Source organism: Centruroides sculpturatus, unplaced genomic scaffold (assembly GCF_000671375.1).
Source record: "Centruroides sculpturatus isolate CEXI.00-Female unplaced genomic scaffold, Cexi_2.0 scaffold181, whole genome shotgun sequence".
In the NCBI taxonomy this organism is placed as follows: Eukaryota; Metazoa; Arthropoda; class Arachnida; order Scorpiones; family Buthidae; genus Centruroides; species Centruroides sculpturatus.
Window position 1 is genome coordinate 615962 of NW_019384322.1, and position 18155 is coordinate 634116.

At 26.4% G+C, this 18155-nt stretch overlaps 1 protein-coding gene across 1 annotated transcript in view; it reads right to left on the reverse strand.

Annotated features, from left to right (window-relative positions):
- The window catches only part of LOC111625838 (roundabout homolog 1-like), a 160254-nt gene that overhangs the window by 18652 nt on the left and 123447 nt on the right, over positions 1–18155 (reverse strand). Inside the window, 2 exon segments of the mRNA XM_023369082.1 lie at positions 10038–10163; positions 12616–12762. Coding sequence (XP_023224850.1) covers positions 10038–10163; positions 12616–12762 — 273 coding nt within the window.

Below are 18155 nucleotides of genomic sequence, written 5' to 3' on the forward strand. Positions count from 1 at the left end.
GTAACCAGGTAGGCCTTCAATAAAACAATAAATATTACATTTAAAGTATTAAATTAATTACAAATTTAATTTTAAAAATTAATTAAATATAATAAATAATTAAATAATGTACAAAAATACAAACCAAAACAAGATGATTCAGCAATGGAAAATAACTAAAATTTACAGGCTTGTTTAAAACTTATTATTTCCCCCAATAAGATATAAATAGTAAAAGTTTTGACACATCATATACAAGATATGTCAAAATATTTGTGCCCACTGTACAGTAGACAGTTAGTCAAAATATAATAAATGTTATAGTAATGGATAGCAGAAATGAAAACTTTCTTGAATCAATGACTAATGATTTTAAACAAAAAAAACTGCAAATGAATATTGTTGAATAAAATAAATATAATTACAGGGAAATCCTGGTAGTTATAGTTCTGATTAACACAATTCTTGAGTTACTGATTTGATACTAAAACCCTGATTATTTTCCCAAAAATTTGAGTTATTGCAATTTTTTGCATCAAATGAAAGTTTCATTTAGTATTTTTTAGATCAAAACATGAAATATTTTTTTTTTAACAATTTCACAACAGTGCAATATATTATGATATTCAATCAAATTTCTTTTTTCACTTAATACATACAAAACTTAAAACAAAACATCATTTTTTGCAATCATTTCAAGACATTGAAGAATTTTAACAATACTTATTTATGATACATTGAGATTTATTGCATGTTCTCAATTATTCAACAATTTTTTTATTTCTGCCTGTAACATTTCTTCATTGACAGCTTTCCTAAATATACTGGGCAGGTGCTTAGTATGTTTAGAATCACTTAGATTCAAATTTTCTGATTGAAATTAAATTTGAACTGGTAACATCCAAAATCAATTGTATTCATTTTGCTACATAAATCTTGAATTTCTACTTCTGTTAATTTCAGATGATGCTCTTGGTCACTCAATAAAACCTAATAAACCATTATATCGAAATGTATAGTACATTATTTTAATAAACTGTAAGTTATTATTTTGTTGTAGACTTCTCTAAAAGATATCTTCATTTTCAATATTGTCAGTTTTAGAAACAAGAAATTTAAATAAAGTTTATAATAATAAAAGCAAAGTTTTTCAAGTTAGTAATAAAATTCAATTACATTTTAATTAGCATTATTGAAAGATACCATGACAACAGTTTCTGTATGCTGTTACAATATGCAGATAATAAAAATTCTTGAAATTATTTTATTTATTTTGCAGACATATATAAATATATGTATTATTAGACAATTATTATTAAATTGTCTCTATTCATTGCTGTATGGAATGCTTTCTAATAAATGAAATGAAATCAAATTTGGAAGATATGTACTCTAGAACCTATATAAGACAACCTGTGTTTAAAAAAAAATTATTTTAGTACAAAGAAAAAGTGAATCTCTCCTCTCTTTGCACATTTGAGCATAGTACCATACATTAAATTGGAACAAGAGAGTCTATAGAGTAACTTTTTTCCTAATAGATTAATGTTATTTAATAGCTGTTCCTATTTTATCATCATTTTGGCATTGGAAATTTACCAAATGGGAATTTTGTATGCTTAATAAAATTACAGCTGATGAAAAATTTTAATTACCCATTGACTGAGCATAAACATCTGTAGATGCAAGATGATCTTTTTCTTATATCTAAAATTGGAATTAATTTTTTTACAAAATTGTATTACAGTATATCCACATTCTGAAAAACATATTCTCAGAATTAAATTATTTAAATCAGTTAGATTTCATCCAAAATGGCATTGAATAGAGGAAGTTTTAATTATAAACAGCTAACATCTGTACTAAGATTTAAAAAGTTAATAAGATTTTTAATAAATACAGTATAAAATAATACATAATTTTAAATTAATGAAGCTATATTCATTCTTTGATAAACAAACTCATTTTTATTTAATACTCAAATAAATATCACCTTTAGTGTTTCAACTAAAATTATCAAAGTATTAATTTATCAATTTGTTTTGTGTTTTAATTTAAAAAAAAAAGTTCCATATAATTTTAACTTATGAGATTTTACCTTCTATATTTCAATTTGACTCATGAAAATATTTTATAATAAAATTACCTGCATTAGATTTATTTTCTGATGGATGTTGTTTTCTCCTAGGCTTTGGATGAGGACGTTGGCTAATTGCTGCACTAACATTGCTGTCTGTGCTATATGGACTGGATGGTCTGGGTGCACGGTGCCGAGGGATATGTTTTTTCTCTACTAAAATATATATTTCATGTAAAAATTCCCTTATTGCATTATATTTTACTGTGTTTTTAAAGTTATGAGAAAATTATATTACTTAAGTTGAATTTCAAAATTTTGATGCCTCATTTAGAAATATATATTACATTTAAATAACTACAGACATAAAATCTCAAACTATTAATTATATTAATTTCAAATTTAGAAATGGAATTGTAAGATCCTGAATTACTAATTATATTTAATAATTCAGGATTTCATAATCCCATTTCTAAATTTGAAATTTTAACCTTATAAATACTGATTTTTATAAAATACAACTTATACATCTATAATCTTAAAAGGAAACATATTAATAGACAACTAATGTAAATAGAATTAAATAACACTACTAAATAACTTCTTTAGTTTAATTTCAATCTAAATGATGGATCTTTTTTCATTTTACTGAATATGATAGCTTAAATAAACAGTTATGTTTTAGATTATGAAACCAGCAATAGAATGCCAAGAATTAACATTTCCAAAGATATAAAATCTTATTTAACAAAGTTATGAAAGATCTAAATTCTCAAAAACTTTTAGAAATATAATAGTTCATTTTCATGAAAAAATCTTATTTAAAGTATTCCATTTTAGAACTAATTTAAAAAAAAAACAAATAAAAATGTTTCTACAGCAACATACTTTCAGGAATGATAGTTTAAATAGTTATGATTTTATTACAGTTAATATTTTTTAAAAAATAGATATATTTCAATCTGATGAGAATTCATAGTGGACATTTAAATTTTTTCTGTAATTTATTTCCACATATACTAGATATAGTTTAATTTATTAATTTTTCAATTCATTTAAAAAATCCAGAGATTTTCTGCAATGCGTTCAATTTAGTGTTATAAAACTTGAGGAAAATATTTTCACTTCATTTCAATATTTTCCTCAAGGGTTTCCTTCACTGTTTGTTAAGTTAATATAATAATTGCAAACCACAGTCATCCAGTCCTTTAGAACTTTTAAAGAGAGAATTTTTTCTATAATATATATAGTACATAAGAATTTACATTAATTTCAAATATATTCTAACAGTGCTATTCATTTCAATTAACAGTTAACAAATATGTTAAATCTAATTTTTTAATTAATAGTTATAATGAGTAGGATGGCTCTAGAGTTTCTAATTTCCCGGTCTTTAGCTTGTCCAGGGATTCCGTGAAAAAAGTGAACTGTTTTCTGGGATCCCAAGAAATCCAAGATATAATTAATTATTTTTAAGATATAAAATAAATCTTAAAATTGAATGATATAATTATNAAATCTTCATAGACATTATTTGATTAAAGTATACCATATGCATATAATAATAGTAAAACATCCTAAATATTTCTGAACTTACTATCCATCTTCGGATATATAATAAAAACCATAATTTCAAAATAGCACTTAAAAAAATTAAAATTTAATATCCTAACATTTGAAAATCAAATAATGTTAGCATTGATAAATACCATTTATCATAAATATTAAATTTAAAAGGACTGTGGTTATATTATTATAATTATTACATATGCATGTTGTACAGAATGTCTACAATAAAAGGTCATGTATTCTATGCAGTTTGCAGCAAAAATTGCTTAACAGGATTGCACAAACATTTCTGTATCTCTTAATAAGATCATAGGAAGGAAATTCACAAAAAATTAGTTCTATAAATCATTTTATGGCATGTAAGGCCAGCTAAACAAATTTTATGTAACATATCATCCCTCTTATCAAGTAGCATTATTTAAACAATCTCTACATTAAACTCTCTTTCATTAACAGTTCTCTTAAATTGAAGTTAGTTCAAAATGACATCAAGTTTAGAAGAATATATTTTATTGGTGAAATTGTTTTACAAAAACAAAAATTCTGTACCAGAAGCTTTGTAGAAATTTAAGTTGTTGAATGACCTTTAAAGAGATCCAATCTCTGAATGGCTTATGAAAAGTGATTCTAAAATTTGAAGAAACTGGGTCATTGGAAATGAAACCCAGAAAAGGACAAAAACTTGTTGTCATACAGCTGACTGAAGCAATGGAAATAAAATTAAAAGAAGACAGGATGCCAAATGCCATGAAAAGTGCTAATGTTTGGTTCATTGTACAAACATTGGATAAGCTTGTTGCCATATCCACAAAATTATTCAGAATATTATGTATTACTATCTCTCAAATTCAGCAGCTGCTGCAGAATGATCTGGCTGAATAAGATACTTTTATGCTGTAGTTCCATATTCTGTTCAAGATTAACAGTAAAAGTATGGAATATTCTCTGGATGGATGAGACATTTCCATCTGCATGATTCAGTTTAATCAAAACAGTGACTAATTAATTAAGACAGAAAAGAGGCATTACAACTTTAGATCAAAGTCACTATTTTGAGAATATTCTTAAAAGGTTTAATATATATGATTATAGACCAGTTGCTACACTACTAGACTTAAATGAAAAATAAGCAAGTCAATGTCTCCACGTGATAAGGACTTACAAAATAAGACAGAAGCTTATCTTTACAAGTTTGCCATTAGAAATTTACTACATGTAGATAATGGTACACATCCTGACTTACTCAAGTGGCAGAAGCACTCTGCCAATATTGCTCCTATCCTCCTATCCTAGAAATTGTTGGACAGCAGCAAAATGTGTCAGGAGATATTTACATGACATTTTTAATACAAAATTAATTTGTTGTAAAGATGAAAATGTTAGGGTTCTGTGACTCTGACTGATGGATGCCCAACTGATCAAAAATCTACAAGTGACATCCTGTTTATCCTTGCTGGAGGGGCAATAACTTGGAAAAGTAAAAAAATCAACAAACAATCACTTGGTTGACAAATGAGACAGAATACGTGTATATGGCCTTATCTGCTGCAACAAAAGATCAACAGATTGAAGATATCAAGAAAAACAACAAAGGTGCCATCAACTTAAGTAATAACTGTGAATTTCATGCTAGGAATAAATATATTGATGTACTGTACAGTATAACACCATGTGATCTGTGGCATGTTATAAATAATAAATAACGAAATAAAAATATTGAAACTTGACACAAAGGAAATGGTAGCTGATTCTCTCACAAAGGCTGTACCTGCAGATAAATTCTATTAATACTATTTCTCAATACTTGAACATTAAAGATTCACCACTTGACAATTGTGGGAATGTTGTAGCAGCATAGTTAGAGTTGAAGAGTATGTGGAGCCAGAGACAAGGTGAGTCTGTAGGTTCAATACAAGCTATTCTTTATAATTTCCAAAAGAAAAACAAATTGATTTGTAAAAGCAGATTTAATTATTGAGTATTTTAAATGAAAAATTACATTTGAAGCTAAAGATTATAGCAGGTAAGGTGAAGCCATGGCAAAGAGCAGGTAGAGCCATCTGCCTCCAATGGAAGCTAGAAGGGGCTGGTCTACTTCAATGAAATGTTGAAAGGTTAGATTTATGATGCACTCTTTATGCATTATGTAGTAGGTGACTCACCCCACTCCGTTCCATTCTTCTAGGATGAGTCACCCCCAACTACTTATTTGTCAAGATAGTTGAATAAAGTCATGAGCTGTGCTTTTGTATGTGTGTGCATGTGCATGTTTCTGTCCCTGTGTCAAATATAGCATGCATTTCAATCCACCTCCATCAATGCCCTCCTTTTGAGTAACATTTTAATTGTTTGTTTTTATTTAATTTTATTTTATTATCTCTGAAATATTGTTGGCAAGCAAGGTTTCAATATTTTACTTTCTTATTTTAAAGTAATAGCTTTGTTTTATTACTCATTAAAGTAACAGAAAAAGGAAGCAGTGGCGTGCCGTCATTAGAAGCGGTGGAAGCGCCGCTTCCCTTGTATTTTCTAAAAAATAAATACATATTAATTTTAATTATATGAAAATAATCGCACAATATTTTATTATAACCGCATTATGTATCTTATTACAACTTTCTATACTACACATGAAAAAAAAAAAAAAGATTGCTATTGTATATTCAAATATTAGTGGCGGAGTGGAATCTCTGTATTGTCAGATTCCAAAAAGCCAGATTTGCGCACGCGCTTTACAGAGCACCAACCTCACCCAGTTTAGCCGGTGGAAGCCTACGACCTTGGGTTGATGCTAAACATATAATGCTTCCAATTCTATCCGTGACTGGTTCCAGGCTGTTAGCCGCCTGACCGCTAAATATTTGGCCGATTACGTGAATAATGAGTAGATTTATAACTTAACCCAACCAATAAGAATTTACTGGTATGTTTTTACGATAGTTCCGTATAGTTAACAGGAGTTTAAAAAATCCATTAAAATATTTGATATATTTATTCCACTCTCCGATTTTATATTACTCATGGATTTCAATGTTAAACCAGTGATATTACGATTTCGTATGTCCCATCTTTAAGGGGATGTAGAAAAAAAGTGTACAATTCTTGTATAATGTTAAAAAATTAACCGTTACTTTGGCATCATCATTTACAACTAAATTTAATGAATGAGAGAGATGCACAAAGTACAGAAAAAGCTCTAGAATTTATTTTCCTTAAATTTACAATTTATGTATCCATTTGTCATAAAAATTTGTCTTTCCACTTTTTCCCGAGACTACAAATATTCGAGTACAAAGTAACCGGTTTAAACTAATTTCTACTTAAGAAGTAGTTATATAATTAAGCGATTAGGGAATTGGGGACATAAACAAAACCCTGACGAAAGAGCCAAAATTTTACTTAAACAAAAGCCTAACTGAACCAATCTCTAGCCGAGTACAGTGGGGACTGATTTCTTCGAAATATTAGATGTAATAAAGACAGACATTTTTCCAGTTCAATGAGAGTGACCGAAAAGTTGTAAATTTTGGAAATTTCCATGGACAACACCTGGTCCTAAAACAAATTAGAAAACAAACGATGGACAATCTATTAAGTTTAACATATTTAGACTTTTACAGCTATGATGAGAAATGTTTAAAATTTACAAGAACCCTGTCACGTCTTTTGACATTTGACATTGACCGGTATCGGTATCCTCAGGATTTGGCAGCCCACATGCATGTACACACCGCACACCTAGCAGGACCATCTCTGATTCCACTCGTAGGGAGCTATTTGACTAAGTGGTTAAGATTTAAAGAGTAAAAAATATTTTGTTATTTTTATGTACGTTTCATTACAAAGCTATATTTAATTATAATTTTCTTTAAAAGTATATTCATATAATTGAAGAATGTTTTGTACCAGGTATGTATATCCACCACACATTTTGTTTCACCGAGTAAGTTTTTATAATTTTATTTTTAATTTTAGCCCTTATATCATGACTAGTGATTTGGAATGTAATTGCGATATTGAAAATTTATTTTAAAAAAGTTTTGGCTCGAGATTATATAATGAAAAATGAAAACATTATTAAAAGAGCAAGGCCAATGCCTAAGTTAAATATAAACGCTTCAATAAAAAAATTTGTTCGACATTTTCATGATAAAATGGCTCTGTAAATGCATAAAAATGCAAAAATTGCTTTGTTGGCTTGCCTACTATTTCCAAATGAAATTAGTGTGTGGAATAAGAATGGCTTTGACAATTTAGCTGGCAAAAGACACGAAAAATCGTCGATTCTTCTGTATTTGAAGCAATTTAGAAATCTAAGCAGAATAAAATTTAACATTAGTAAATAATATAAAATAAATATTGAAAATTATAACGAAATAGTTATGGTTAATAGATATATTATATCTAAATATATAGATGTTATATGTTTTTATCAAAGCAAGAATTGGCATTTAGAGGGCAAAGGAAACCTATTGAAACTAATAACAGAGGTAATTATATTGAACTTGTTTATTTATTAATTAAGTACGTCAGATAAATAATCTATTAAAAATACATTTAAAGAAAGAATTAACTGATTGCCCCTGGAAGTCGGCTTTTTATAGAAACACAGCTTCCCTATCATCAAATGTCACAGCACGCCCCTGAAAGGAAGACACTATTAATTAGATGAAACAAGCAAATAAAATTTAGAGGCGTAATTAGGGTAGCATTTGCAACAATTGATAATAATTCTAACATTGACTTTAAAACCCTATTTATTGTCTATTTAATGTGTTAAAATTTACAATTATCCAACAAATATTTATAACAAACTACTTTGCTCAGACATTGTACAATGGAAACATTTATAACAATGTCCTTCTTTTTTGTACAAGAAAGTTGGCAACCTCAGTATGACACATTTTTGTCATTTGGTAGGCATTTGTATCTTCTAAACATATAGTTTAAGAGTATTAGTATTCCTATATTTTTTTACTTATTTTATAATTACATCTACAATGAAATGTAATATAAAAATGTTTTAATCTTTGAGATGATACTTTCTAAACTGCATACAATAAGGTGACCACCCATCCTACTGTGGGAGGACATGTCCTACAATTAAACCTTTTGTCCTACATCCTATCGCCTAACGGAAATGTCCTACTTTCACAGATAACTACTTCTGGGCCAATAGGTAGTCATTAATAATAACAATAAACTTTTTTTTTTTTTCATATTTCTATATTAAATAATGGGTACAATTGCAACAAAGAATAGTATTTAAAACAACAAGAGTAGTATATCAATTTAAAATTATTTAATTATCAATTTTTAGTGTTTTGTGGTTTTTTTTACTACTGATTTTTATTGTTTTAAGCTGGGTTGTCAAATGTCCTACTGGGAAACATTATAAAACTTCAAATGTCCTACTTTAACTATGTCAATATCTGGTCACCCTAGCATACAACTAAGTGTTATATTTCAGCAGCTGCTCCAGAGGCATGAAATATACAATGCTGGAATTGTGCAAAAGTTTTATTTCTGTTCTAGCAATTTTCTGTGGGGTACACACTATCATGAGTTATATGTCACCACTGGTTATCCATACAAAATTACAATACTTGTCTTTGATGGACTTTGAAGAAAGGCTTGCTGAAAAAATTCATCATTAATTTAAAATTTAGTTTTATTAAGTAATAGAATTCCTATTAATTCACTACTGGCATTTATAATTGAAATGAGTGTTAGATTAGTAAAGATTTTGTATATATGTTTATCATCAATGTGTTTGAAGTTAAAAAGTATAGAAAGAAACCTGAATACTTTTTGTAATATTTATGATTCTCTAGAACTAACTTTTGTTATGTTGTTCATATTAGTATGAATTCTATGAGTTGTGAAAAAAAAGAAAGTTAAGCAAAAAGATGTAAACTTGAAAATATTACAATCTTGTGAAGCTTCAATTCTTATAAGTTTACAGAAAAATTATTGTTAGATAAGATTATTAAGGAGAAGAATGTAGATTTTTTCTTTGATATAAGCAGTTGGTAATAGAGATGATGGATACAGTTTTTTTTTAGAGTTATAAAGATTGAAATATTTGCTAATGCATAATATTAGGTTTTGTTTTTATAATGTTATTATAGCTATAAATGATCATATCATTGGATTTTCAAATGTTAGAATATGGAAATTTAGTAATTTTTTGATTTTATTTTGAACATGAATAGTATTTGGCTTATATTATTATGTATGCATGATGATAAAGCTTTGTTTTTAAGTTTCTTGCACTGTGCTTATTTAAATAGTTAACACCCATTTTAAATTATTTTTATGTTATGATAAATATTACCATAATTAACATTTATGGTTTCATTTAATTAAATTTTAACAAATTAAAAATATTACATAAATAAATATTACTCACCACTGCCATTTTGCATAGCAAGAATATGTGGAGAGGTTTCTGATTGGAACTGAGACCTCTCAATTGGTCCTGTAATTCCTGTTCTATCTGATGTAGGTGGAGAGGACATAGAAGATGCATATTGGCCTGCATGATACAATATATATTCATTAATCTGTTTATTTAATTTGTAAATTAAATATATTTACTCTTAATTTGTTACCATTTTAAAATTAAAGACATGAAAATGTAATAAAATTATGATTTTTTTATTATGTCCATATAATTCAATATCATCTTAATTCATCATTGACTTTTTAATATTTTAATCAATTAATTGGCTTGATTGGCAATTGGATTGATTAATTAGTGATTGATCATATTAAGATGATAAATGGGAAAATTTTTCTAAATACTTCATAACATGATTAAAATAGATATGCTATTTATATACTTTTTTTGCATCAATTATTAATGTACTTGAATAAATATATAAAAACAATAAATATTACATTTAAAGTATTAAATTAATTACAAATTTAATTTTAAAAATTAATTAAATATAATAAATAATTAAATAATGTACAAAAATACAAACCAAAACAAGATGATTCAGCAATGGAAAATAACTAAAATTTACAGGCTTGTTTAAAACTTATTATTTCCCCCAATAAGATATAAATAGTAAAAGTTTTGACACATCATATACAAGATATGTCAAAATATTTGTGCCCACTGTACAGTAGACAGTTAGTCAAAATATAATAAATGTTATAGTAATGGATAGCAGAAATGAAAACTTTCTTGAATCAATGACTAATGATTTTAAACAAAAAAAACTGCAAATGAATATTGTTGAATAAAATAAATATAATTACAGGGAAATCCTGGTAGTTATAGTTCTGATTAACACAATTCTTGAGTTACTGATTTGATACTAAAACCCTGATTATTTTCCCAAAAATTTGAGTTATTGCAATTTTTTGCATCAAATGAAAGTTTCATTTAGTATTTTTTAGATCAAAACATGAAATATTTTTTTTTTAACAATTTCACAACAGTGCAATATATTATGATATTCAATCAAATTTCTTTTTTCACTTAATACATACAAAACTTAAAACAAAACATCATTTTTTGCAATCATTTCAAGACATTGAAGAATTTTAACAATACTTATTTATGATACATTGAGATTTATTGCATGTTCTCAATTATTCAACAATTTTTTTATTTCTGCCTGTAACATTTCTTCATTGACAGCTTTCCTAAATATACTGGGCAGGTGCTTAGTATGTTTAGAATCACTTAGATTCAAATTTTCTGATTGAAATTAAATTTGAACTGGTAACATCCAAAATCAATTGTATTCATTTTGCTACATAAATCTTGAATTTCTACTTCTGTTAATTTCAGATGATGCTCTTGGTCACTCAATAAAACCTAATAAACCATTATATCGAAATGTATAGTACATTATTTTAATAAACTGTAAGTTATTATTTTGTTGTAGACTTCTCTAAAAGATATCTTCATTTTCAATATTGTCAGTTTTAGAAACAAGAAATTTAAATAAAGTTTATAATAATAAAAGCAAAGTTTTTCAAGTTAGTAATAAAATTCAATTACATTTTAATTAGCATTATTGAAAGATACCATGACAACAGTTTCTGTATGCTGTTACAATATGCAGATAATAAAAATTCTTGAAATTATTTTATTTATTTTGCAGACATATATAAATATATGTATTATTAGACAATTATTATTAAATTGTCTCTATTCATTGCTGTATGGAATGCTTTCTAATAAATGAAATGAAATCAAATTTGGAAGATATGTACTCTAGAACCTATATAAGACAACCTGTGTTTAAAAAAAAATTATTTTAGTACAAAGAAAAAGTGAATCTCTCCTCTCTTTGCACATTTGAGCATAGTACCATACATTAAATTGGAACAAGAGAGTCTATAGAGTAACTTTTTTCCTAATAGATTAATGTTATTTAATAGCTGTTCCTATTTTATCATCATTTTGGCATTGGAAATTTACCAAATGGGAATTTTGTATGCTTAATAAAATTACAGCTGATGAAAAATTTTAATTACCCATTGACTGAGCATAAACATCTGTAGATGCAAGATGATCTTTTTCTTATATCTAAAATTGGAATTAATTTTTTTACAAAATTGTATTACAGTATATCCACATTCTGAAAAACATATTCTCAGAATTAAATTATTTAAATCAGTTAGATTTCATCCAAAATGGCATTGAATAGAGGAAGTTTTAATTATAAACAGCTAACATCTGTACTAAGATTTAAAAAGTTAATAAGATTTTTAATAAATACAGTATAAAATAATACATAATTTTAAATTAATGAAGCTATATTCATTCTTTGATAAACAAACTCATTTTTATTTAATACTCAAATAAATATCACCTTTAGTGTTTCAACTAAAATTATCAAAGTATTAATTTATCAATTTGTTTTGTGTTTTAATTTAAAAAAAAAAGTTCCATATAATTTTAACTTATGAGATTTTACCTTCTATATTTCAATTTGACTCATGAAAATATTTTATAATAAAATTACCTGCATTAGATTTATTTTCTGATGGATGTTGTTTTCTCCTAGGCTTTGGATGAGGACGTTGGCTAATTGCTGCACTAACATTGCTGTCTGTGCTATATGGACTGGATGGTCTGGGTGCACGGTGCCGAGGGATATGTTTTTTCTCTACTAAAATATATATTTCATGTAAAAATTCCCTTATTGCATTATATTTTACTGTGTTTTTAAAGTTATGAGAAAATTATATTACTTAAGTTGAATTTCAAAATTTTGATGCCTCATTTAGAAATATATATTACATTTAAATAACTACAGACATAAAATCTCAAACTATTAATTATATTAATTTCAAATTTAGAAATGGAATTGTAAGATCCTGAATTACTAATTATATTTAATAATTCAGGATTTCATAATCCCATTTCTAAATTTGAAATTTTAACCTTATAAATACTGATTTTTATAAAATACAACTTATACATCTATAATCTTAAAAGGAAACATATTAATAGACAACTAATGTAAATAGAATTAAATAACACTACTAAATAACTTCTTTAGTTTAATTTCAATCTAAATGATGGATCTTTTTTCATTTTACTGAATATGATAGCTTAAATAAACAGTTATGTTTTAGATTATGAAACCAGCAATAGAATGCCAAGAATTAACATTTCCAAAGATATAAAATCTTATTTAACAAAGTTATGAAAGATCTAAATTCTCAAAAACTTTTAGAAATATAATAGTTCATTTTCATGAAAAAATCTTATTTAAAGTATTCCATTTTAGAACTAATTTAAAAAAAAAACAAATAAAAATGTTTCTACAGCAACATACTTTCAGGAATGATAGTTTAAATAGTTATGATTTTATTACAGTTAATATTTTTTAAAAAATAGATATATTTCAATCTGATGAGAATTCATAGTGGACATTTAAATTTTTTCTGTAATTTATTTCCACATATACTAGATATAGTTTAATTTATTAATTTTTCAATTCATTTAAAAAATCCAGAGATTTTCTGCAATGCGTTCAATTTAGTGTTATAAAACTTGAGGAAAATATTTTCACTTCATTTCAATATTTTCCTCAAGGGTTTCCTTCACTGTTTGTTAAGTTAATATAATAATTGCAAACCACAGTCATCCAGTCCTTTAGAACTTTTAAAGAGAGAATTTTTTCTATAATATATATAGTACATAAGAATTTACATTAATTTCAAATATATTCTAACAGTGCTATTCATTTCAATTAACAGTTAACAAATATGTTAAATCTAATTTTTTAATTAATAGTTATAATGAGTAGGATGGCTCTAGAGTTTCTAATTTCCCGGTCTTTAGCTTGTCCAGGGATTCCGTGAAAAAAGTGAACTGTTTTCTGGGATCCCAAGAAATCCAAGATATAATTAATTATTTTTAAGATATAAAATAAATCTTAAAATTGAATGATATAATTATTTTTCATTTTTAAGTAACTTAATACAACATGCAACCTCCAAAATAATAATATTGATAATACTGTGTAAAATATGTATAAAAAATTACTTTTGAGTTACGTAGAAATTTTCACAAATTGAAAATGTATATTAAAGTTTGTTGGAAACTGCTTACATCAAAAATGACTTTGAATTGAGTTGAAAATTTAAAGAAAAAAATGAACTTAGATTAAACTTCTAAGTTAGAAAGTAATTTTCTTTATTTAAATAAAACATAATACAAAATATTATTGTAAATTTTTATAATAAGATTTTAAAAAGCAAACATGATCATTACTCCGATCACTCAATTTGAATCTTATTTTACTAAAGAAAAGTCCTGCTACCGAGAATGCCATTTTTGATTCAATTGATGTGGGTGGAATCGTCTTTAATGCATTTAAGAGAAGATGGATGTTATGTGTTTTTTCACCTGAAGATTTCTAGTTCATTTTTGAGATGCATTATGGTATTTCTTTTGCCGTCTAGTATTCTCAATTTGTCTACCTCAGCTGCTTTAATAGTGGCATCGAACTTATAGCCCGATAATTCGGCACTTCCTTTGGCTTTAATAATTGGGTTTATGAAGAAAAACTTCATACTTTCACACTTTGTATTCATTTGTATCCTTGCCCAATTTGCACAACCTGGCATAATGCAGTTATTGAAGCTACTGGATATGGTTAAAAATAAAGACAGCATAATCACAATTATTCCAGATATTACAGGTTCTGACAAGTAAAGAATTTTCAGAGTCCTGTCACAAATAGGCTATATATTGATTATTGACAATCTGTGACATGCCATAATAAGCAAAAGTTTAAAAAACTAATAAGCAGGCTTAAAATTAATAAATACAAATGTATTCTGACAGTTTGTGAGTTAATTATACTTTCTATTTGCAAAATTTCCTCAACTTTAACACAAAATAAGAAGAAAGTGAATTTTTAAGAAATTTGCGAGATTTCCCAGGATGAGAATTTCCCGGGTTAAAAAACAGCCAGGATTCCCTTGGAGAAACCCTAGATGGCACCATATCAAATTAATAGTTGATGTCTAATAAACTTGGATAGTACACTTTTTCTTTCAAAAACGTTTTTTAGTGAATTTGTCATAAAAAATGCAGATTTTGCATCTTTTATGTACTCCAGGTATCTATCTGAAATGAACTAGACAATGGTGGCTTTAGACTTTGTGTCCCTAGAAATGTACTCACTTTTCTCTTTTCAGAAAAGTGAGTACATTTCTATTTCGGTTCTATTTGTGTCTTCATTCGGTTCTATTTGTGCTTCTTTTTTCTTAATCAGAATTAATTCCTTAACTCCTTTTTCTTCCAGTATGCTGTCCACTCTGAATTTCCAGTTTGAAAAATTAGCATCTGTGAGTATAGGGAGATTTAGTGAAATTCCTATTGCCACTAAGTTAGGTTCACTCAATTTGAGAATATATATTTTTTGACTTATCCAACACACTATTTTTGAAGGGTAATCTGGGCCATAACCTGTTGAAATTAAATAAAAGTGGTCCATACGCTTGGATATGACAACACTACACAAAGCAAAAGTCATAAAGGGCAGGATTTTATTGCTAATCTTTTAGAACAAAAAGACTATGGGTCAGCAAACCCTAGCAGTGGGTTTAGATAAGTAGCCCAATTTCAACACAATTTCAAAAGTATTAGCCATCACAATATCAAAAGTATTAGCCATCTTTTATAAATTTTAATTTGTATTCTAATTAAAAGAATTTACATTAAAACAGTAGTTTTTTCACTTTGTTTATTTTCTTATAAATCTTTTCTATGCTTTATTTTCTCCTTAATTCTTTTGGTGCTGTTTATTTAAAGCTTCCTGTACCTTCCAGATCTTTCAGATTATAGAGAAACATATTAAAATCTTTCCAAATCTTAATATGTTTTGAAGATAAACTTAACCAGTCCAAAAGTATTTAATTTTGATCTTAAAAAATCTCCTATTACTTTTATGACTTTAATAAAGTAGGTTTTTGTATAAAATATGAAAAGTTGGAGTATTACTTGAATTTTATGACAATTTATACACCCCACTGAATTTTCAACAGATTAAAGTATTAGAGTAAAATAGAATTCATCTATTTGTTGTAATATCATAGAGATTATCCTTTTAAAATGGTTGGAGAATTTCAAATATTTAACCTGCAATTATGGATTAATTTCCTAAATAAATGAAAGGAAGGAATGTATCTATATCTAAGGATTTGTGTAATAAAATATGAAAGAAAATAGATGGATTTAAAAATTATTCTTTAAGTATTCATTAACTTTAGTGTAAAAAAGGATTTTTCTAATCCAGATATGAAATATGTTAATGCATTAGCTTTTACCTAATTTTGTTTAATTGATTCTAATTATTTAACTAAGTTTTGTTACTTCAATTACAAGGGATCATTCAAATATGACATCTGTACTGAGGAGGGGAATATGTGAAAATTGTGTGACAGATTGTGACAGAGGATGGGGTGTTAGTAGAATGATGATGTACTGATGATTCTCAAAAATTTGTCTGTTTGAAATAATTTTTTTTTATCTAAATCATTATGCAAAAGTATTTGATCAATGATCACATAGCAAGTTCTTGCTTATTTAAGTACAGTAGTTGCACTTTAGTAGAAACACAATATGAAAGGATAATGGCAACAATTTAATCTTTACAGATACAGATTACAGATAAAGATACCACTGAAAGATACACCAGTATATAACATATTAGCTTTAGTTTAGGATGGGTCGGCAACCTTTCAGCAGTGTTGTGCCAATGTAAGTTATAGTGTTACTCCGAGTGCTGACATGATTCTACCAAGTTTATTATATATGTTATCAAAATTAATCCAGTTATAACAAACTTCAAAAATGTATAATTTTGAGGTTAAGTTGTTAATGAACTAATTTAAATATATGATGTTTAGTTTATTACTATTTCTATTTTAAGAGATAAAAATTCATGGAAATTATTCATTTAATTTTGAAATATTTTATATTCATCAAATTGTGATACAATTTCATTGTTTATCATTTTTGATTCTGATGAATTTGTTTTAAAAAATATTAAATTTCTCTCAATTCAATCTTACTGACTTGTTGATTTAAGCCAGTGTTGTATCATTTATTTTCTTTAATTCTAAGCTATATTGATGAAAGATTGTTCATAAAAATGAATTAGCTTTAACTTATTTATATTTGAGAAAATTATATAAATATATTAATTAATTTAATTTAATTTTAATTTTAAATTAATTTAATAAAACGATATAATAATTAACAAATTTTGTAAATTTATTATATTTATAAACAAATATGTAATGATGTAAAGGAGTTATAAAACAAGTTTTAAAATTTTTCTGCAATACAGCAAAATACAATAAATGGACTTTATTTAAAAATTTTTTAATATAATTTATATAAAAAGTAGTACTTAAAATAAAATAAAAAATATATCAAATATTACATAAAACAACACATATTTGTTTAGATATTAGAATAACCAAATGATCTGTTAGATTTTTTTTATTGAGTTATTTTAAATCTAATTAATAATTTCAAGAAAAGTAGTTTAGCTAGAGGTAGGTGGTTATGCTGCCATCTTATCATAAATTTAAGAATTATAACTAAATTAATTAACTCTGGAAGAAAAGAATTGGCCCAAAGCTAGACTTGTACTCACAACTCATGTTTACTGTCAAACCTATCTGGATCTTCATCCAATCTTCACTTCCAGAGTCTTTGATTAATTTAGAAATAAACCGTACTGGTCACTTACCATTGTGCTTATATCTATATTAATTAATAATTGTGGAAATGAAGATTGGATGAAGGTTCAGGTTGCATAAATGACAACATAACCATATGATAAGCAGGAGTTTCAGGTTCGAGTCCCACTTTGGACATGTCCTTTTCTTTCGGAATATTCTAAATTAAATTAAAATTAATTAATTTATTTATAAAGATGATATTTCAACAACCTACTTCTAGCCAAATTACTTTGTTTTGAATACTATCATATTGTATTGAATGTTATCATATGATTTGCTATCATATGATATG